Source organism: Pipistrellus kuhlii, unplaced genomic scaffold (genome assembly GCF_014108245.1).
Source record: "Pipistrellus kuhlii isolate mPipKuh1 unplaced genomic scaffold, mPipKuh1.p scaffold_m20_p_6, whole genome shotgun sequence".
Classification (NCBI taxonomy): domain Eukaryota; kingdom Metazoa; phylum Chordata; class Mammalia; order Chiroptera; family Vespertilionidae; genus Pipistrellus; species Pipistrellus kuhlii.
Window position 1 is genome coordinate 24,555,211 of NW_023425562.1, and position 23,781 is coordinate 24,578,991.

Consider the following 23,781-nt stretch of genomic DNA (forward strand, 5'->3'; position numbering starts at 1 on the left):
ATGCAGGGGTGCACAGACCTGTGAGTGCCCTGTCCTTAGCAGGCTCCCAGGTGGTCACTGAGTTTAGCAAAGGGTGATTCATCCTTCAGGCTTTAAGAAGTCCTCCAATTCTTAGTTTTCTCCTGAAGTGTCTCAGACAGACCTCCTCCATAGCCCTGGCCAGTGGTGGGTGATGGAGCTGCCTACTTGTGATATAGCCATCCCGCCTGGGGACTGAGTGGCTGAGGACAGGCCCTGAGTTTGGGCTCTGGGTTCAGGACTTAACACAGGGCCATGTGCATTGGGTGAAAGAGAGTGTCTTGATGCCTTGGGACGAGAGCTGTGAATCTGAGGTGGACAAACGGCCATCTTTGCAGGTCTTCCTACTTGCACGGGGCTGGGGGACATGAAGTTTATAGCAGGGGTATTCGAAGTTCAGAATCCAAGAGGTACTCAGATCCCAGGCTGGGAGCCCAGGTGGGGGATTCTGGTAGGCATCCATATACATGCCTGACAGTAAACTACACCCTCTTCTCCACATACCTGCTTCTTTTAAATTTCTTTCAAGAAACCTGAATATGGCAAAAATGGTTGACATCACTAGTTATCAAAGAAATGCAATAAAAATATCAAGATGCCATTTTCCACGCATCAACTTAGCCAGAATAAATAGCAGAGGGTCAGCCTATGCCAGTGACGTGGTGGAAAACAGATGCCTTCAGAGAGTGCTGATGGAAGTACGTATGAAATGATGTGATACTTTCGGAAATCAATTTTCCAGGAGCTTTCAAAAACTTGAACTTTTTAAATGTTTAGAGTATTTTCTTTTTAAAAATAAGAACTCAACTTCTGATAACATTTAGATAGAGGCTGATACAGAAAGATGTTCGCAGCAATGCCATTTATGACAGAGAAGCTGGAAACACCTAAGCAACAGGTGCTGTGGTACAGCCATGGGGGATGACAACACAAGTCAGGATGCTGTGCACCAGCTGTGTGCTGGGACCGTGCTAGTGTAGGTGCCTTCACATCTCACTGCACATGCAGGTCTCACAGCCCCCAGGCAGGGCACACTCTTCTCTCCAGATGAGGAACTAAGGCCTGGAGGGGTCCGGCCACTCACCCAAGGTTATTGATCTGGTAAGTAGTGGACTGGGGTTTGAACCAAGCTCTGCCTGAGGTCTGTGCCCAAGCTCTCAACACTACACCATTCAGTCTCCCCTGAGGACTACAGTGTATCATAGAAAAGGAGAAAAAAAGTTGTATAGTTATAGTAATTGAAAAGAATCAAACACAAAATTATGTATACCATAACCTCTAGGCTACGTAAAAAGAAGCCCACGAAGAGAGAAGAAAGAGGAAAGGAAAAATATTAATAATGGGATTTGAGGAGACTTGTCCTTTTTATTTTTCTGTAACATGCAAATTTCATTGAATGAGATTATATTACTTCTGATTATAAAGAGAGTTTGTGATTTTTTCAAACCACATAGAACATGACATTTGGAAGGAGATGCCTGGCGTCAGGCCTTGACCCCTGTGTGGGAAGGTGCCCCTGCTGGGACGGGAAGAAGCCTTCTTTCCCCAAGTGACAGCAAACACTTGTTAGCCTGCAGGATGAGGGTCCCATCAAGTCCTTGGGTCCAGAACAATCACCTGTTCCTACTACAGGTTCTCAGGGGAATTCTCTCCCATCTCCTGAGGACCATGGCTATGCCAACTCTGCTGAGACTTCTGAGACCTGAGCAGGCCACTGGAAAATCCTGATATCCTCAATGCTTTGCCTTCACACGTGAGTGGGCTAGGGCTGATGAGAATGAAGGATCTAATCCTTGCCATCAGATCAAGCACCATGATCCGGAAAAGGTAGGTTGTATAGCTGAAGGGGCAGGGCTCCTTCCTAGCCCGCCATGTGTGCACCATGGGGCTTCCTGTGAGGGACCTAAGACACAGGGAGACTCAGCCAGAATCTCAGCCTAGAGAAGCTCACTTCTGGGGGAGGCTCCTAGGGAGACAGGTGAGAGGCCACAGCAGTTCAGAGGATTCAGGAAGAGGCTGGCCCAGGATGCTAAGGGGTCCTGCAGAGGTACCGTGCACTCTATTAAGGCTGAGGGTGAAAGGAAGGCCATTCCAGGAGTGAGAACAGCCTGGCACAATCATTTGGCACATCTGCTGGTAGCAAACATCTGTCACTTCTGCTACTTCGTGCAACAGCCCCTGGCTTTCCTTGGGGAGCAGAGGTAGAAGCAGGGTCCACCTTTGAGGCCGGGAACAGCCATGACCTCAGCTCTCTTGTGCATGCACCTAGCCCTGGCACTGTTTTGGGATGGGTATGGAGCTCCAGCACTTTGGTGGGACTACTAGGAGAGAGACTCTTTCTCACTACGTTTGCAGCTGGCAAGGCCATCCGTGGGAGAGCCTGGCTAGGGGCAGCCACTGAGGAGGGAAGGGCTGAGCCTGGAGGTCACTGGCCGACAGGACTAGTAAAGCAGGAACTATGAGGACTGGCAGAAATATGTGTTTACAGTCAGGTGCTGGCAAGGGTCATCTGAGAGTCTGGACATTTACCAGTCCCCAGAGACACATAGACACGAACTTCTGGTCTCATCCTATACTTCATTCCCAAGTGACAGCCTGCAACCTCCATGCTCAGGAAAGGAAAGAAACTCACACTTACTGAACATTTATAAGGATCTAGGCACTTTATGTACATTTTCTCACCCATCTCAGCCCTGAAGGCAATAAATGCTCCCCTTTTTCATACAGAAAAACTGAGATCCAGGGCATTATCATAACACCCCCAGCAGTGGGGTTAAGACGAAATTGGAACTTCTGGAATTTCCAGTTGTTGGGCCCCAAGCTCAGGCCACATAGAGCAGATGGACAGAGGGTAACCTGTCAGAGTGGGGAGCAGAGGGGTAAGAGCAAGGACTACAGCCAGATAGCCTGGGTTCCGATCTCAATGCTAGAACTCAACAGCTGTGTGACTTTGGGCATGTTCCTTTGCCTCTCTGTGCTTCTGTTCCTCAATTGTAAAATGGCAATTTCAGTAATTCTAATTATGGTGGCATCTTCTGTCAAGTTTGTTGTGAAAATGAAAATACAGAATAGTACATGGCACACACTAAAAATTATATAATTTTTTTTTCACACATTTATTCCTAACACTGATCACTGAGTCACAAACACTAAAAAAATCCACCTGGTTTTGACCAACTTTTGTCATTATGTATTTATTGAGTCCCTACTATTGTGTTTCCCCGAAAATAAGACATCCTCCGAAAATAAGACCTACTTACAGGTTTCCTTCTGAGTGAAATATAAGGCATCCCCTGAAAATAAGCCCCCCCCCCCCGCCCCGCCCAGGCTAAACATGAGAGATTTGATCCACTGATTCTGAAAGAAATGGAGTCACAAGAAATTCACCAGGAAATTCAGGAATTGGATTGTTATGATGATGTTCCAGAAGATGATGACATGATTGTCATTGAATAAATGAGTAAATTCTTGATACTGTAGGATTCACAGTTTGTCTGGTTTGTGTTGACAACTACCGTACTACCGTACCGTATACAGGTAATAAAATTCCTTTATTTTCATTTAACAATAAATGTGTACCGTATTCTTCTTCATGGAAAAATAAGATATCCCCTGAAAATAAGACCTAGCTCATCTTTGGGAGCAAAAATTAATATAAGACACTGTCTTATTTTCGGGGAAACAGGTACTATCAGGCATGGGGTTGGGTCTCCCTGAGTACCTTCCCCCCCAATCTGCTAGTGAAACTACAGAAGTACCTACCGAGGGAATGGTTCAAATTCAAAGCCTGAAGCATGAGAAAGGCATGTGAAAGTGCAAAGATGACTTCCTGAGCTGTGTGGCCCTAGAGAAGGGCCAGTGTGAGTCAGGTGACTCTCAGGGAAGACGCAGCATAAACTGAGTGTGCAGTGTGCCACGTCTGAGAGACTCACATAAACAATGCCGCCACTGACTAAATGTCTTCTCTGTGCCAGGCCCTTCGCACATGCTCCAAGCGGCTGTTCTCTCAGCACCTCATGAGGAGAGAGCGCTGATCCCCTCCTATAGACCACACTGAAGCCCAGAGAGGCAGCATGGCTCCAGGGGTCAGGGCTGCTATTGAATGGAGCAGATTCAACCTGTTACTCCTTACGCTGAGCTTTCTGTCCACACAAAGTGACACCTGAAGAAGTCCTGGAAGGTCCACTGTAGTGTCACAGAAGTGGGGAGCCTGTGGGTGGCTCCCCTTTACCCCACTATTTGTAAGCTTTCTCTCTAATGTAACCAAGCAACTTTTATAATGAGTGAGAAGTGGGTTAAGATAAATACATGACACATGGGTCTTTCTGGTTCCCTACCTCCATCCAGAAGTGACTGGCCCCACAGATAGGCAGCTGAATGAGCAGCCAGTAGTCAGACCACTCTACAGGAGAGCTCCCTGGGGCTGTGCAGGCAGCAACTCAGACTGTTGAGCCCTAAGTAAACAAACATCAGGCCACAGAAGCCCTGGTCCCTAACTTACTAGCAGGCGGCAGCAACAGCACACTTAGCAAAGGGCCAGGGCCTCTGTGAGCCATGGACAGGAGCTGCATGAGTAAGACAATGGCCACCCACAGCTCACCAAGTGCCATCTAAACTCAGCAGGGTCTGTGGCCTGGTGAGAAGGGGGAGAGCAAGAGTAAGGTGAGCCCAGACCCTACCTAGAGCAGCAGCAGCAAATCCTGGGTAAGCACTGACCTCGCCATTGGAATACCAGGTTCTCTCTACCAGCCTGTCCTGCCTGCCTCCAGGTATCTTCAACTTCTACATTCTGCTGGGGTCCAAACCTACATGCCTCCATTGCCTAGCTACGTGACCTGTGCAGGGCCTCACTGAGACATCTGTTCAGTGGAGACCATGGGAGGCACTGGTTACAAAATCCTCTGCCTTGGGGTGGCTCTATCATGGCTCCTATGGGGGCGGTGACCAGTGTTATTGCTGTGGTTATCACTTTCTCACCTCATCTTTTGCAGTGTACCCCATGAGGGGAAGAAGTACAGGGGAAACTCAGGTGGATGCAGCAGAACCTAAGGCAGCAGCAGCAGCAGCAGCAGCAGCAGCAGCAGCAGCAGCAGCAAACTCTGGTGAGCACTGACCTCACCAGGTACAATTTTAGGTGCCTGTGTGGATAACTTGTCTCATCCAGAATGGCTGCTGTGCAGTGTGGCCCTGGAGTCAGCGGGTAAGACCTGAGCAAGTGATTTACTAGTAACATGTGGACAGTTCCCAGCTCCGAGGGCTGTGGGAGAACTCTATAATGTAATTTAGGGAAGGCATTGAGGAGAGTCTGGCACGCAGCAAGGGCTGAACACTGGCCAGCAGCAAGGGCTGAAGCAGTCCGTGCTTGACCTTGCCCTCCTGCTTCAGGCTCTCCTGCGTTCCAGCATTTGGCTGGGGAGAGATTTTCCTTGGCGAGCCATCCTACCCCTTGTTAATAAGTATAACAACAAGGCTTTATGAACACGTGACCTGTTTCTGTTAATGAGGCGGATTCATTTGTGTGGAAAACTGATGCACGCGAGGTTCTTGCTCCTCGCCCATGCCTTTGGTGGCCTGGAGGTTTGGGGGCGCGTGGCTAGCTGCAGTCCAGGGCACTAGGTATTAAGACACAAGAGCTGGCACAGCCATTCTGCAAGAGGATGTGGATGGCTCTGGTTTCTGGGACTTGCTTTCAGATATTTAAGACTGCTGCTGGTCAGTGGTTATACATCAAGGCTTTTTGGAGAGAGTACTTAGCTAATCACAAAAGTGTCACCACTGCCTGAAACATTAAAACAAATACTCAGTTTGCTCTGATGACTTTAGGCAGCATAAATTATATGAAAAATAAAAATTTTCTCTAGAATCACAAACTGGTAAAGAATTGGAAAGCTTAGGAGATTTATAAACAAAGAGAAGTATTTCCCAAAGACGTTTCACTCAGCTTGTAAGAATCCAGGTAATGGTGCTGTGCTCCTAGCACACGTCAGGCTGCAAAAAGCCTCTTGCACCCCTAAGGCTGCTGGGCCAGATCTCGGGGCCCTCCCACCACCGCAGTGCCTAGAGAGCTCCCAGGACACGAGGCCTCGGGATGGAGCAGGCACACTGCTGTGCATCGCTGTCCCAGGGCGCGCTGAGAAACCTGAGGCCTCCGTGGGACCTGCCCTGCTGACCATGAGGCACCCAGAGGAGGCCTCAGGGGGAGGCTCTTTGAGAAGCCCCTTCCTCACCGCGGCCCCTCCTGGCCTGCTCTCCAGTGCCCACTGCTCCAGTCTCCGGGCCTCAGCTTCACTACCTCCTATCAGCTGCCAGGTAGAGCTTTCTGACCAGGCCCCTCCCTGCATACAGGCTCTGCAGCTTCCTCCCTCTGCTTAGACTGGTGGTTCTCAACTGCGGCCATTCAGCCTTCCAGGAGAACGTCCAGAGAAGTCTTTTGTTATCACAATTGGGAAGGGGGTCCGGGGTGTGTTACTGGCACCCAGAGAGCAGAGGCCGACCCGCAGTGCACAAGGAATGACCCAGCCCCAAATGTCGGTGGGGCCAAGGCTGATGAACTGACCTGACAAAGGCCGATGCCAAGCATGGGGTTCAGGGCCTCAGGCCTGAGGCCTGGGATTGAAGATGAACAGAGGAGGATCCCTAGGGACTCAACTGTGGTTGATTCCATGTAAGCTTTATTTAGAAGAAAAAGTTCCACTGCTTTAAAATAAAGTTTCAAAACCACCATTTTAAACACCCCAAACTAAGTTAGTAACATAAAGAACATTTAGAACAATGTCACACATATTATAAGCAATAAATATGCCACCCTTTCTAGCCTCTGTGTTAGAAGGCTGTTTTCCCTGTCCTGAATGTCCTTCCCTTCCTTTACCTGAAAAACCCCTCACCTTCAAGGTCAGCTCAAGCCTTACTGTGCCCTACTCCACTCTAGAAGGGAGTGGTCACGCATCCTCCCTGTTCACATGGCTCATAGCACGCTACCATGATGTTGGTTACTTTTTGTAGTCATCTCCAACAGACTGTGCCCCCTGGGAAGGGGTGGGCACCAATTCTCTGTGTGTTCAGGTCTGACTTGAGCAAGGGGGAGGAGGATTGGAAAGGAGACAGACAAAGGGATAGAGAGGATTCATAAGATTTTGGGAAATAGTAGCTCTTCCTTCCAGACCCTGGCTTAGCCCCATGCAGCTTTGGGGAGGGGATGGACCCCTGAACTGGGGCCAATAGAGCCAGCCCTACCACACTGCTGCCAAACCAGGGCCTTAACCATGAGTTGCAAAGTGACCTCACAGTGCCCTCCCCCAAGTAGGCCACAGAGGTCTCACATGTGAGCACACCTGCTTCATGCATGGGCACAGCTGCCCTGCACTCCCTTCACACCAGCTATCTTTAGTTCACAAGTTGCCTCCATCTCCTCATTGACCCTCCTAACAATCACCTTAACCAGGGCTCACACTTACATGACCACATGGGCAAATGGACATTGTATGCATCCCAAGTGATGCACTAAAGACACGAGATTGCCGCTGTGGGATTCCTTCTACATATGCACACCAGAACCTAGTCCTGAGGAAATACCAGACAGATCCCAAGAGCACGTCTGGAAAACAACCCACCGAGAACCCAAAGATGTCATCATCATGAAACTAAGTGACATGACAACCATATGCAGGGACAATTGGGGAAATAAAAATGGACTGTACCTTAGGTCATATCATGGATGTTAAATTTCTCAAATGATAATGGTATGGTGGTCCTAGAGGAGAATGCCTTAAACCTTAGGGGACATATGCTGAAGTATACAGACCTAACCGAGTTCCACAGCTAACATTTAAATAGCTCAGCACATACACAGAAAGCAAATGTGATAAGATATTGACAATGTGAAATCTAGGTTCAATAAACTATTCTTTCAACTTTTCTGTACCTTTGAAGATCTTCAAAAAGTTGGGAGGAAAAATCCTCAAAATAACTCATCTTACAGACAAGGAAACCGAGGTTCACAAAGGTTAAAATTCTAGCCAGGATTCCAGCCCAGGTCTGGCTGACTCTGAAGCTCTCGTTCTTTGGAGGTACCCTGCTTTCAGTCTCCCAGAAAATGCCGAGCAGCACAACCCCAGCCCTGCCAACATCTTTCAATAAAAGTCAATTTGCAGCGGGCTAAGAATTCCGATGAAATCCTGAGGACCGGCTGCCCAAGAATCCTCTCCAAACAGAGTCTACAGTTGTGACTGGGTGGGTGGGTGGGTGCAGAGAACACATTTTAAGAAAATCACTTTTATGTCTAACCCTGGAGGGAACATGCCCAGGGCCTGTTTATGGGATAACACCACCACCCACAACCTCAGGGCTCCTGTGGGCTCTCACCATGGCACCAAGATGAGTCTTAATTCTCTTTGCTGGGTTTTCCAGAAGCTGAATGATGCCCATGAGAGAGACCCACTCTCCCCTGGGGTCTCTGGGTCCACTGGACCAGCCATCTGCTCCTCAGAGTCTTGGGGTGCCCTTCGGGGCAATAGGAAGAGGGCTGCAGCAACAGGAGGAGGTAGCACGTCAAGGACCTGGCACCAGCAGATCAGGCACAATGACCCACTTTTGAGAACTGGAAGATTTCATGGAAAAATCCAGTTTCCTAGTCTCTCTTGAAAAACTGGAGATCTGATCACACCATCATCATCTTGCTTCCTGAAACACCCACAATGGAAGTGAGTGGTAACTGCCCATTAGGTCAAGATGGATCCCCTGCACAAATCTGGGCTCCTCAAAAAGCTTGCTGCATCCTACCAAGGCACACATAACAGCCTTCTGGGTCATTTCAGGGTTAGGAGACTGTTTCGGAAGATGAAAGTGCATGCATATGTTTGTCTTCACTCCTAGAGTCAATAAGCAGTGACTCATAGCTGTCTCCAGTGACAAGTCCATTCATCCACTCACTTGGCCCTTCTCTGGCTGGATGTTGTCTAAGAGGTTCTCTCCCCTGCACAGTGGATGTGCAGGGCTGGCAGGAGCTGTTGTCCAGCCCACCATCCAGGCTGCCTCTCATGGTGGGAGCTGGTGCCTGAGGCACTGACACGGAATGGAGGGTGGGAGCAGCAGGACAGCGCTGGCCAGATGAGCCACAGAAGCCCAGGCCACTGTGCTTTATCAACCGCCAGGCAAGGGGCGTCTCCCTCCATGTGTGTGCTCCATGGTGCTGAGCCTCTGAAGCCCTGATGGCTCTCTAAGGGCCAACTGGGGGAGGCAGATGCTGCACACCCAAAAGACCCTGGGCAAGGTGCCTCCCCGCAGCTCCCCAGGCCCCACCTGGAGATGTAGATAAGAAGACCCAGCTTTGATATGAAGCACCGGCACCGAAGCAGCACTCAGGAAGCACAGAGATGTGATGACACGGCAGAAGTAAGGCTTGTCTGGAGGAACCTCACCCCCACCTGGCAAAGTCCTCCGACTATTCTCTCCACCTGCAGTGTTACCCAGAGGGCTCCTAACTCATCTCACAGGCCTCCCACCTCACGGAGGCAACTTTGAAGGGAGCAGTTATATAAACGTGGGGCTTTTCAACCGTGAGGTCCCCTAAGACTCCCTGGGAAGGCTCCTGGGGTGACAGAATGAGCCATCCGTTAAGCCACTCTTATTTCCAGGAGTGTCTTCTGGGGAGCAGAGGGCCTGAGTGTCAAGACCCCATCTCTTAGGCTGGCATCTGCAGTGTCATAAAACACTGTTTGCATCATACATGTCAGTTTCCTCTCCTGAATCTGAGGCCTGAGTCCCTACAGGCCAAACCCAGCCAAAGGCATGTTTTGTTTGGTTCAGAGAACTTCAGTTATTAATAAGGAAATTTTACATAAAAGTTAAATCAGGTAAAATTTCATCCCTGGGCCTATATTCCATATAACAGGCGTTGGCTAGATCCAAGTAGTTCTCTAGGTCCCCACAGTCCCCACCACTCACTATTGCCTACACCTAGCCTCTTCAACACCTGCTTGGCCCTGTCAGCATCTGGCCTTGAGGTCAGGGGCAGATAGGAGGACACCCAGAGGCTCTCCAGTCTGCCTTTCTCAGGGGGATCACCCTACAGAGCCAGCAGGGAGGCTGGTAGCTGCGTTTGAACCAGCTGCATCCACGAGCCAAGAGCTGAGGCAGCCCCTGAGCAGCCCCTGAGCTGCTCCGGAGAGCCTTACACTGTGCAGCAGCACAACCCCGGCTCCTCTACCTGGCATTCCCCATGTGCAGCCTGCAATGCTGTCCTCCTCCACCTGACATTGGATGGCTTGGGTTTCCTGAAGAGTCTTTCACAATAAGGCACTTAAAAATGGTTAAAAGTAATTCTCTATGGAAGGAATCGGCAGGAAAAGACAAGCAGGAGGTGGGGGTGGGCAGTGGGGGTGGACGGCCTGAAGGAATCTGACCAGTTATATTTAATAAAAAGCTTAAAAGCCACAAACAGGAAGCAGACCTATTAAATAGACAACATTGATCTAACAAAGGAATGTGAACTCGGGTTGACTGAAGCAGCGTCACCATGTCTCCCCTCCCTCCACTCCCACCCAGCACCCAGGGCCCCCAAACAAGCCTCCTCCTGCGTCTGGCCTATTCTGGGAACACCCCCAACTCGGAGTTTGCCTTGGGCTAGACGAAAGGGAGCTGAGGGGAGGTCAGCACGAACCTATCCACTCCCAAAGAAGCAAACAGACGTGCCCTCCCCTGTCTGCACCAGCAGAGTCCCGAGCAGCCTGGGGAAGGGGCAGTGCTGTGGTGCAGCCCTCCCTCAGGCAGCTCTGCTCCCAGCACCTCACCCTCCTTCCCAGAGAGCTCCACAGGTACTGGCCCAGGGCCTGGGACTGAGGCCTGGACACTGCCTGGATCACGCCCTGTGCATGTTCCCGGAGCCCAGAGCAGGGCACTGGGCTCCCAGGTTGGCTGAGGACCTGAGCAGCTGAGCACTCAGGCCCTTGAAGCTGTGTCGGGGCTGGAGGCTCCCCAGCATGTGCTGCCTCTCACCTGCCATAGGGAGTCTCTCCTTAGGGTGATGAGGCTCAGGCCCACCTTGGCAGGGTCTCAGGGCACAGACAGCACAGATAAGTGTGCAGGGAAGCACCCTCTCCCTCATGACAGGGCAAGTGCTACACATGGTCTCTGGGCTTCAGGAAGGTTCAGGAGGCAGGGCTCCAGCCAGGCCCGAGGGAGAGCGGAGGTGCTGGCTTCACTGGCGAGTTGCCAGGGCCCTGGGAGCGCTACTGCCTAGCGGGGGCCAGGGCACCCCCCTGTCTGGGTATTTTACTAACAAATCTACCCACACACCTCCATTCTCAGGCCACTCCTGCCCGGCATCCTCCCCTCAGGACCTTCTCACTGGTCTCTCCCACTGTCTGCAGTAAGTTCTTCCCTGGGGATTTGTGTGGCTCCCTCCTTTCTTTGGTCAGGACTCCACTCCACCGTGACCTCTTCAGAGAGGCTTTTCCTGACTGTCCCGTCCCGAGAGCACACTCGCCAGTCCTCCCGATTTATTTCTCTGCCCCAGCCTATTTTCACTCAGTGTGCTCACACCTGTCCCCTCCCATCCCCACACCTCTATGTCTGGTACACAGTAGGATGACAGGAAAACGGGTGTGGGCAGAGCACATGAGTGACATATCCACAGTCACCCCAATGGTCACAGTGAAGTGAGAACTCATATTCAGACCTTGGCTCCTGCTCAAACCAGATGCTAACTCCACACCAGGCTCCTCCAGGACCCAAACTGGCTTTCCAGCCACAAACGTGGGACCAGAGGCCATGATGGACTGAGCTCTGCACGGTGGCACAGCAAGCCCACACACTGTCAGGGCATAGTCACTGCTGTTTCTCCATGGCCTGCCAACCCCCGAGAGCAAGAGGAAATAACCATACTCACCAGGGATGTTGATCTTAAACTTGCCACTCTGGCCGAAGGAGCTGTCAATGATGCCCAGCTCCCCAGTGGACAGGTGTACCTTGAGCCCCACAAAGAGCTGGATGTTGGTCTCCTTTTTGAACAGGGAGCGGCCGATCACACTGTAGTCATCTATTACCTGTTCCCACACCCAGCCCCGGAGAGAGAAAGCATCAGTGTGTGCTGGTGAAGGCCAAGGCCCGTCACACCCTCCCTGGTAATCAGTCCATCTTAAAGATAATGGAAAGCACTGGAACCATTATGATGACTGGCCCCTTGTCGTCATCACCCACAACCACGAACACCTACAGAGCCCAGGCTATGTGCCAGGTGGCTGTGAAGGCTTCAAGTGAACACATAAGCTTAGCCCCAGGGCAGCAACATGAGGGAGGCACTTTCTCCACTTTATAGATGTGGAAACAGAGGCACAGCAGAGTTAGGTCATCTGTCCAAGGTCACAGAGCTCCTAGGGCAGAGGTAGCTGAGAATGCAAAACTGCCCTGCCTACACCTGCCTCTGAGTGGCTACCATGCCCCACTTGCCCCCAGCACTAGTCGAATGATAGCTAGAGGTACTCTTCTCATGAAAGCTTTCCTGGATAGGAAGGCTGAGAGGATGATGTCCACTCCTGAGCCTGAACCCTCCTCACCCTCTTCCTGGCTTCCACTCCCATGAGGAATCTCTGAGAACCTGCCCTCTACCGCCCCATCCTGCCACATGCACACACATTTCTGCCCAGAGCCCCCTTCCTGGCCCGGCCTACATGTACTCCACAGTTCCACTGCCCCCTCCTCTGTGACGCCCTCCTGTCTCTATCCCTGCAAAAGTCCAATTTCCCTCAGCTCCCTAGAGTTTGTGCCAGGCCCTGTGCTGTAGAGCTTGCACCCCTTCACCTCCTGGTGGAGGCCTGGGCTGAGAGGAGGAACATACATGTGTATGAAAGTCAGCTGAGTGCAGCCTTGGTTTCATGACAAGCTATGTTAATCTTGAACCTTCTCCTTAAGGGAAAAACTGAAGTGTTACTCTCCCCTTCCTGAGGCCTCTCAAAGCTCAGATTCTCCTTTGGGGAAGATGGCATAGCCAGGAGACCCCCACCAGATGGCCTCCCTGTCCTGCCCAGCTCATCTCCAGGGCCTGTGCAGAAAGCTGCTGGGCTTCTGTGTAAAGAGCAGGATGTGCCTGTGTGCATGCATGCATGTTAAAGACCAGACCCTCTCTCAGATGACCGCAGCAGGGCTGACACAATTTCTCCCTGAGCTCTGCTGCTCTTTGGAGCAAGGCCTATGCTCCACCTGGTCTCTGTTGCACTAGGTCCTGTACAGGGGCCACGGAGAAATTGGGGGGTTCCTTCTGTTGTCCAAGCCCCTGGCATGGGATGGGTTCTTTCTGGGGACAGAGTCTGGTCTGAGCAAGCACTGGCACGGGGAGCAGCATGAAGGCCAGGGGTGCTGCCAGTGGTAGGACTTACTGCCTTCACTGGGCTCTCTTAGGGAACTCCTGGGGACCCCTGAGGGTTGGGCTGTCCTCAGCCTCAGAAACATCGCACTTCTGCCCAAGCTTCATCCAAGAGCCCCAGACAGATTGTTTTGAAAAGGAGAAACTGTCCCATTTACCCTAAAAACCTTTCGGAAAAACATATCCTATTCTATTTGATTCATAGCACCAGATAAAAGGTACTTGCATTCCTCCTCTCCAGGGTGATGGATGAATCGGATACAAATAATGATAAGAATAATCATTTCCACTTGCACAGCCCTTTATAATTCACAAATCTCATCCCCACACACGAACTCCTCCTCATTCTTCTGGACTTGGCTTCAGCAGAGCAACCTTTGCAGGCTGTGGCTGCTGTGGCTCTGCTCTCCCCTCTCCCCCACTCCCCTCCGGCTCTACCCTGACTGTGGGTGATGCTGTTCCCACTGCAGCAGGCGTCCAACAAGGCTGCCGGGTGAACTGAATGCACATGGTTCCTCAGACCTGCAGGACAGCAGAGTCAACACGAACAGATGTCACCAGCCCCAAGTGCTTTCCCATACTTCCAGATCCCAGGACTCCAGTCCCATGAGAGGGCCCTCTATTCACGTTCGGCAGCCCAGCCAGGTGCAGTAGGTATCCAGAACCAATGGCTCTGCGCTAGCCATTCTCCATTCCCCATGACTGAAGGGCTCACTGCTGGCTCCTGTCCCCAGCTCAGCCACTGCTGCTAAAGAGGAGTGCCCCAGAGTCCCTCAACTCCTAGAGTCCCTTGGCCCCTCAGAGTCCTTCAATCCTCAGAGCTCCTCAGCCCTCCAGCCCCAGAGTCCCTTAGCTTCGCTCACTGAGACGTTAGGGGGCCCTTGAGCACCTTTGTCTACAAGAGTTTTCATTCCTATTTCAGAGCGGGCAGAGCGAGGCCAGAACAAGACCTGAGTGGGCTGCGGTCACCCGAGGCAGTGGCACAGCAGAAATGCAAACCCGAGTCTGCAGGGCCTCTGGCAAAGCAGAGCAGCACCACGGCTGACTCACGCCAAGCTGGAGAAGCGGTAGGTAATGCTGCCAGGATGTCCTGGTCCTACTGGCCTTGACTATACTGAGACAGATATGGCTGAGACACGGACCTGCCCTGATGCCGAGGCTAGCTGAGAAACAAAAAAGGACAGTGCTTGCATGAGGAGCTTCCGTCCCATACAGAGAACCATCTTTTAAAGGCACCGGCGGAACCAAGCAAGCCACCTAGGCAGGTGTCCTCTCCGACTGCAGGTCCTCACCACATTCACAGGACCGTCTGCTCTTCTTCCACCGAGAGTGTGCCACGCACCTGGCATGTAGTTAACAGCAAACCTAAGCTCCTGCCGCAAGGGATGCAAGCATGTCCTTTGTCCCACTGCCTGTGGACTATGCACTGGCAGAGACAGGGTGCCCCTCCTTTCTTTTGGTTATAAAATATTAACCTAAAAAGCTTAATGCCACAGAGACAGCAAAGGATCTACCATTCCCTAAGCCAGGGTCATGCAATGAGGGCAGACTAATTTTATTAACTTCTGGGAACTTCAAAAAGCTTCAGGGCTTCCATGGCAGATGGTGAAGACCCCCGACGCTGGCTTAAGTGCTGCATAGACAGGTCCCGGGCCAGGAAGCGGAGGGCTCTCAGCATTCCTTGTTTACATTCTCCTCTGACAGAGCGGGCCGGTGGGCGGGCAGGGCCTGTAATCCCGCTGGTGTGCGATGCCGTGCAGTTCACTGACCTACATTACCACAATATTTGTGTAAGCCTCCGGGATAAGGTTGGAGTGAACAGGCTTCTTCCACCCTTTGAGGAGGCCTGAGGGGCTCCTCTTGCAGCTGGCCTCATAGTCTCACTGGTGGTGGAGTGGCAGTTTAGAAAGGACTTCAGGTTCCAAGGGAGCCCCTGCTCGCTTGTCTTAGCATGTGGCCAGAAGATATAATAGTGCTGACACAACAGTGCTGACTGGGTGCTCCCGCTACCCACTGTGTCTTTGCTTCCATTTGTAAGTCAGGTGGTGAGGGGGGGAAGCTGGCCTTCAGCACCCCACCAGGAGCCTGGACTCAGGAACTCTGGGATGCCCTGCCCACTGACAGTCGTGCTGTCATGTTACAGCAACCAGAGCGGATTCTTCTAGGAGCCAGCCGCAAACCCCTCCTCTCTCAGACTCCCAGCCCTTGCCCCAGCCGCCCACATGCCTGCAGCCGGTGAAAGCCACAAGTGGTCCTCAGCCATGCTCTTGGAGAGGTGTCTCCACACCATTAATTAATCTTTAGAAAAGCCCTGCAGGGACTCGGCAGGTGAAAGGATTTGCCCAAAGTCACACTCCAGCTTTTCCTGCCTCGTGGTGACCCAGGGGAACAAGAGCCAAGAGGAGGTTAGGTTTGGCAGCAGTGAAGGAGCCCAGCAATGGCATTTTCCATCCCTTGGGCTCCCTGGAACCAGGCCGTAACTGCTGAACCCAAGATGGCCTGCAAGTCTGGCCCAGGCACGAGGCTGCCCCATCTTCCCAGTCCCAGCTCCTGAAACCCCAAGTTCCTGGAGGAACTGATCCCCAAGCGCAGTCTACGGGGCTGTCTACAGCGAAGGAGACAGGGAGGGAGGACGGATGGAGGGTGGCCACAGGAGCAGGAACTGTGGTGGGCACAAGCCCCTTACCTCCAAAGGCAGATATGCCAGCCCAGACGCACTACTGTGGAGCGCTCAGGCCAGACACAGAACGCATGAAAGGCAACTGATTCCCCAGGCCTCCAGTTTCCTCACCCACAAAATGAGGTTGGAGAGAAGGTGAGCTGTCCCCTTCTGTGGTACTGGTGAATTCCAAGTAACCAGCTCTAGCACAGGCTTCTGAACTTGGAAAAATGTGGCACACCAGAGTCAAGACAACACCCAGGGCAAAGGTTATGAGGATGGGGCCAGGTGTGAGGAACGACGAAAGGAGCTAAGAGCAGCTGGAGTGCTGCATCCAACCAGATTTTAAGATTTCACAGCAGAGAGGGGGGGTCTAGGGAGCATGGTGAGCTACCTCTTGCATCGTGGGTTGGAGCCAGAGCTCAAAGCCCCAGTCTGGTGGCCTGAAGAACTCCGGCCTCTCCTAATTGTGTGGGCCTCAGCTCTAGTCAGCAAAGTGGGGAAAGAGAGTTGCTGCAGGGTCACATGAAGCCTCTGTTGCCCCATGACCCCTCAGGACTCCCCGAGTTGTGCCATACAGGACCACAGGGTCGTCGGTAGGGTTCTATGCACCCAGCACCACTGGCCATTGCCCTGCAGACATGAGCAAAGCTTGTTAGTTGACACAGCACTCTTCCACAGCACCCTGCCAGGCACAATATCCCTATTCAAAGGCTGTGGCGGGAGCAGCCAGGACAAAACCTGTGTATGGGTCTCCCAGTACAGCCGTAGCTGGCCTGTACAGGTTGGCCCTGTTGGAAGTGTGTGTGTGTGTGTGTGTGTGTGTGCTGAAAGGTAGGAGCTGGCCTAAGCACATTTCTGCATCTTTGAGCTAACCCTTTCCAGAAATTACTGGGGCTGGAGTGGGTGCTAAGAGGGGACTCATCAAATGTCTGCTGCATGAAACCTCATTGAATTAGAAGTCTGGTTGGAGGAAAGGCGACAGCCCTCTTGCTACAGGCACTGAGGCCTACATCTCTGGAGAGCTTCAGGAAGACCAGGAGTCGGCATCTGTCCTGGATGTAAAAGGCGGAAGATTGGGAAATGTGCAATAGTTGGACTCCTCTCCAATCACAGACTCTTCACACTGAAGGAGAGACCTCAGAGATCAGACACCAGCACATCCAACAAGGAAAAGCTCCCAGAGGACAATTGGAGGTTTTCATCTTGAAATCAATCATTGTAACATCAAACCAAAGGCAATGCATGTGGGATTTGCTCAGTGGGACTTGCTCCTAGGAAACAATGCTGAAATGGGGCCAGCACAGTTACAATAACTCTAAGAAGGGACTTTCACTGTTTGCATGAATAATTTGCTTTGTTTATTAGCTTTCAGTCATTGGAGCAGTCATTGGCTACACATGAAGCCAGGTCCTCGCTCACATGCCAGGTGAGTCCCTACTGTCCCCAGCTTTTGAGTGGGGACTTGGCTGCCTGTGCACATAATTATGTCATTACATGTGTGTGTCTCTCTCAGAGCCCGGCTCCCATGATGAGGCTTGGGAACTGCCCAAGTTCTGAAGCTGGTATTCTAATTAAAATTGGAGAAGTGGCACCAAGGAAAGAAGGTCAGCAGGCTGTGAGATGGAGCTCGGAGCCAGGTCTGCTGTGAAGAGGACTAAAGAGAGAAAAGGAGCTAGGAAGGCTCGAGTCCTGCCTCTGCCTCCTCCAGTGCTACAATCTTGGGCAAGGGAATTCTCTGAACCTCAGTTTCTTCCTCTGAAAAAAAGTTGGTGTTAGGATTCGGGGCACTGATGTGGACAAGAACACCTAAGACTTGGTAGCAGGATCTCCACCCAGAGAAAAGACTGGTACAATGTCAAAATGGGAAAAGCTAAAGTGAAGCGCCATTTAGGTCAAGGGATCTTCTAATATATGCAGAAAGCACAAGATATAGAGACATCAAACCTGCTGAAGAAAAGCAAGGTTGCTAATACATACTCAGCACAGACTACCTGCCAGGTCCTGTCCTCAGAACCCAATCCCCTGCCTCCCAATCAAAGTCTTCTCAGAGGCTCCCTACAAATAGGGTATCAATTCTTCCAGGGCACTTGAAGGCCACCAGAATTGACAACTTTGCCAAGAGTCCCTGGGTTAATGATGACACTCTTGTATCATCCATTTTTGTTTAGCAAAGGAAATATTTCACCAAGACTGACATTTACCTCCTCCCAGTACAGGGCCATGGCAAGCCAAGTCATTCCTATGAGCCTCAGTGTTCTCTCCTGTGAATCAGGGCAAACATATCCACCTCCAAGATTGTTGTGAGGAAGAAATGAGATTTCTGACATGAAAGTATGCAGTCAATGAAGATCAGCCTCATTGTAACCCCTTAGGGTTAACTCAGACAAGGAAATTAGCCTTCAATTTATCTCATTTTGTCAACTGAGTTCCAGAGGCCCAGGCTAGGAAGACCTAGGGTGGGCCAGGATCTGCACATCACAGAGGGCAGCCACCCCGGGAGGAATCTGTCCAACACTCCCCACAACCAGCTCTAAAGACTAGCCAGCGCTGCCCTTTGGTGACAAGCCCTGACTGCTAGCTCCCTCCTCCCTCACAACCTCTTATCTGCACTGAATCCCCCCTTGTTTCTGTTTTCCATCGCCCAGGCACCCATGCAGGTAAAGTTCCTGTCAGTGGCTGATCAGAAGGTACCAAGGCATGGCTCCCAAAGGCAGATGCTTTTTCATGGAGAAAAAATGAAATTGACATTTTACTGAGGACTTAACTATCGATACATACCAGGCTCCTTGCTTGGCCCTTTGCACATAGGGTCTTATCTATTATACTTCCTACCACAGGTCCTTTAAAGAAGAAACAGGTTCTGTCCTGGCTGGTGTGGCTCAGTTGGTTGAGTATCATCCACTGCACCAAAAGGTTGCTGGTTTGATTCCCAATTAGGGTATGTGCCCAGGTTGCAGGTTTGGTCCCCAGGGAAAACAAAAGGGGTCAGGGGGCATATGTAAGGCAGCCAATTGATGTTATTCTCTCTCTCTCCTCCCTTTCTCACTCTTTAAAATCAATTAATCAATTTATTATTTTTTTAAAGAAGCAGATTCTTGGCAGAAGTAGGTGATAGGAGGAGACTTGTTCACAGTCAGCCCAAGCCATCGCCCAGGTACTCAGGGCACTGGTCTCCAGAACTAGCTCTTTCCACCACGTCAATCTGCCTCAACTCTGTATGCAAATAAAAAAGCAATTTTCAAGGTAGGCTAACAGGCCCTTAAGCTGCCAAGCCAGACTCTCAGCTATCGATGCTGATATCTGTAAAGAGGCTGAGGATTTGGGCCGGGGGCCAGACAGCCATCTGATCTTATCCTGAAGGAGGGCGCCTTCTAGACCTCTGCTTTGGGAGCACCTGTCTTCTCCAGCGGTCTGGGAGCTGACACAGCCTTCAGTCTGCTCACAGGGACTGGGGAACAAGGGACAGCCAGGTGGGCCAAGTGCTGCTTCCTCCAGGGGATGGGGTTCTGGAGTTGCCCACCTGGGCCACCAAGCCCGCCAGATGGCCCCTGGTCAGGAAGTATAGCCCCTGCTTACCGGCGGTAGTCACAGACTGGCCTGAACCCCAGCCAGGCACATTAACAACCATCAGCTGTGAAGGGGGCAAGCCAGGAGCCGGGAGGCAGCACTTCTTCCTACTTCAAAGCCAGCCAGTGCTCCTGGTGATGTTTGCCTATTTACATTTGGTTGGGTGGATGCCACAGGCTCCTCTGGCCCAGCCCTAAGGCCTTCCTACCTGGCGCCAGTGGGTGCCAGACCCAGGATGACCAGCAAGCCTGGTCCGATCCCGCCACAGGAGCAAAGGGTGACGGCTTCTTGCCACCACCCAAGCTGGAGACCCAGGCATGTATGCCATGAGGCAAGTCTGAGTAAACAGCAATGAGGATGCCTCTGCTCCACAAAAGCCTACCTGGGCCAGTTACAGCATCTTACATGGACTGATCTCCTTCTCTAATACCCACCCCACAAAAATTAGAGGCAAAGCCCCCATTTCTCTAGTAAGGAAACTTAGGGGAAGAGAATTGCCTAAAGTCCTACATCTTCAGGAGGTTCACCTAGCAGGCCCTGGGACTCTTGCAGGCTGGAGCGTGAGCTTCCTGGGCTGCCCGTAGCCACAGCCTGCTTGGCCCTCTTCTCTCCTCCAGTCCTGGTCTCAAGGAAGCATTCACTTGGCCCACTGCCTGCCTCCCCGGCCTGCCACTCCCTAGCACCCACAGTCTGCTTGCCACTGGTTTCACAATTAGTGGCAGGCCAGCCGTGGTGTGTTAAGCTGTGAGCATTGTCTTTGTCCTGGTGGTGAGGTGGGCCAAAAAGAGATTTTTTAGTAGGAGCTGGCAGGACTACCTTTGTTTTGTAGAAAATTATTGGGGTGGAGCTGTGCAAGATGCCAGGGCAGGCAGGGAGGCAGATGGGTGGGGAGGTGAGGAAGGCCTCCTGTAGTTGGCAACAGAAGGTATAAAATGGAGCAGGCAGGGGTACAGAGCACTCACAGTCCTTGGCATTGAGCCCTCATTTGCCCACTTCTTTTCATGCAATTGTTGCAAGTAAGAAAACAGGTGACTTTAGTGATGGCTAGATGATTCAAATAAACTAGAAGGCTGGGTGAGGGGGGCGAGGCTGGGGACATCGAGTGGACAGCCTCCCTGTAGGCTGCTCCGATGGCCCTGCTCAGAGGATTTCTCTACTACAAGTTGAATAAGCCCCTCCCAATCCCCAGTCCGCAGTGTTTCCCCTGGTCGAGGATAACGAGCTTGGCTTCAGTACCTGGCCTGGTCTACCTCTTGGAGCTCCTGTCCCCTCCCCTCCAGCTGCTGGAGACCCTGGGCTCGGGTTCTTTTCCAAATGGTCAGGGCCTGTGATGGCAGCTCTGGGCCTCTGTGGAAACAGTTCCTGGACCTGGGAAGCCCCTCTTCCATATCCTCCTCCACCACCCCTGGCCCCAATATCTGAACAGTGATGAGGCACACCTCAAAGGTCATCAGCTCTTCCGTGCTTTTCCCTGACCAGACCACTTCCTCTCACCTCAGCAGTTCTTGCTTCTCTCCTGGCCTCTGTAGCCCTCTGAATGTCCCTCTGGCATGGGCATGAGTCTGTTCTGCACTAGGAAGACCCCATTTCCTGTAAGATTCTGTCCTGAGCGCCCTAAGAGAGGAGCTGCTGGCTAAGGTGCAGAGACCTCTGGGGACGTGGCCCAGCATCTCCCAGCCTTGGCTGTGACACATACTTCACCCCTCATTATTTTCACCAGATCTTCGCACACCTGTACTATTATTTACTTAATAGGTTTCTTTAAATATATATGTTAAAAGGAAAACTTCACATGGTACCCTAAAGAGAAAACTAAAATGGCTTGTCATAAAAGGAACCTGATGGTAAAAGGAAATACCACGAAGAAAATGCACTGAATCCAAGTTCAATACTGCTGCTATGGAAGGGTCTGAATCTTGACACTCTGTGAAAGTCATCTTCAAGGGAACTTAAGGCTCTCTGCAATGTAATAGAAGGACTACAAGAAAACTCAAAAAGAGAAAAAAGTTATTACTAAGGGACTCAACATTATATAATAGTATGAGAAATGGCCTTAATCAAATGGGCAATTTACTGTTTGCTAATTTCCAAGCAGAAAATAGATGAAAGAATGAACACATAAACTATATATCTATAGCCAAATCTATATATAAATTCTTCATTTTTAATTTCAATGGTTTATGATTTCCACTTTAAAAAATCCTTTTCCCCCCCCTGTTGGTGCAAGTACAACTAAAACTCAAATTCCATGAGAGAAGTGATTTTTCTTTTCTTATTCATTGTTATATCTCCAGCCATTGTTATAAACAGCACATAGTGAGTGTTCTATAAATATTTTTAAATGATTACTGCTGAATGCTTAGTTTCTGTAAATGTGGCATACATATAGGAAGAAGTATATATTCTCTATTCATGGGATGTAAGAATTTCCACTGCCTATCTAGAAATCAAGCATAGTAACTGTATTATGTCTCTTTGTCTTTTATCTGCTGTCTAGTGGCCCTGTGCAATTCTGAAATATGCACTTGCAAGTATCCCACTGCAATTATCATTCCATTTTTTACCAAGTTCTTGGATTTCTAAAAGATGTTGTTTTTATATGTTTTGTGTATACAAGTTTGTAACTGTGCCTTTTATCATGATGTCCTCTTTATCTTGGTTAGTATTCTTAATCTTAGATTCTACATGGTCTGAAATTAATATTATTACTCATGCTTTCTTTTTGTTTATAGTCACCTAACATCTTTCTATTTTTAACCTTTGTTTATCACTTTAAGTGTGTTTCTTATAAACAGCATATAACCAGATGTCGTAGTCTTTGTATTTAAACAGAAGAATTCAGCTAGTCACATTTAGTGTGGCTAAAACTTAATTTTGTTCCTTCTGTTTTTGTTATTATTTATGAGCAGTGTTCTTGTTTTTCTTATTTTTATTGGTTTAATTAAATTCATTCCAGTTTTTCCTTAGTTAATGTAGAAATCCTACTACACTTTTTATGCCATTCATAGTTTCTTTTCCTTTATCTGTATACTTACATTTCTATATTTTTACTTAAAAATGGGATACTAACGATTTCCCTCATTATCATATGATCTAATTCCCTTCACCAAGCCCTCTCCTTAGAAAGACAGCTCTTTAGAACACTTTCTCTTCCCTTTATCCTGCGGGGGTGAGAGCTCTGGACCAGCTCTATTAACCAAGCCCCACCACAGAACCTGACTCCTAGGGAATGCAGAGAGAGAGAGAGACAACTTGTAGCATAGGTGACATCAGACTTTTCCTTGCAGTATGTGTATTCTATTTCAAGACTCCTATTTACCATTTAGATCAGGGGTTGGAAACTATAGCTAGAAGCCCAAATCCTGTCCACTATCTGTTTCTGTATGACCTTTAGCTAAGAATAGATTTTACATGTTCCAGTTGGTTGAAAATATCAAAAGAAGACGACTATTTTATGAAGGGTGAACACTATAGGAAATTCAAATGTCAGCATCTATAAGTAAAGTTTACTGGCACTCAGCCACACTGACTCCTTTCCATCTTGTTCACAGCAGGAGAGCTGAACAGTTGCAACACAAACCTAGGAGGTGCCAAGTGCACAACAAATCGCAGTGATACAGGGAGAGCTAACAGTGTCACATCCAACCTCACACTTTAGTTATTTACTTGTATTATCAGTGCACACCCACCAGAGCATATTCAAAACAGAAAAAGTGAACTTCGAATGTCATACTTCTAAGGCTCTGTGGGGTGTGGATATTATTTAGTTGAATCACATGGCAAAGTGTTGTGTTTGTTACTGGCTCTGCTGACAGAATACAGTATACACTGACATCACTCACAGTCCCAGTTCACAGAAAAACAATGGTCAGAAAACTGAGAAAATTTCAAATAGTATAAGTCATCACAGCATTTCTTCACAAATATGAAAAATGAGAATGAGGCTGCATTCAAAGTCAGTTCTCAAGTGACTCATTTGTTGCTGAGCAAGGAAAGCCACTTCCAGGGGTGAGTTGATTATGTTATATTAGATTGCAGCAGCTCAGAAAGAGATCCAGAGAAAACTAGCACAGGAAGAGGAAAGGCTGGGGAGGCCTGAAAGCTGGCCATGCATGGTCTTCATCATTTCCCAGTTACCTACCTCAATTATTTTCTTTCTAGAACTTACTACTACCTT

The 23,781-nt window shown here is 50.0% G+C and overlaps 1 protein-coding gene across 2 annotated transcripts in view; it reads right to left on the reverse strand.

The window, feature by feature from the left end:
* EEFSEC (eukaryotic elongation factor, selenocysteine-tRNA specific) overlaps window positions 1–23,781 on the reverse strand; it is a 212,917-nt gene that overhangs the window by 17,286 nt on the left and 171,850 nt on the right. For both annotated transcript variants that reach the window (XM_036418617.2, XM_036418616.2), the window contains one exon: window positions 11,903–12,059. In XM_036418617.2, coding sequence (XP_036274510.1) covers window positions 11,903–12,059 — 157 coding nt within the window. The remainder of the gene's footprint in view (window positions 1–11,902; window positions 12,060–23,781) is intronic.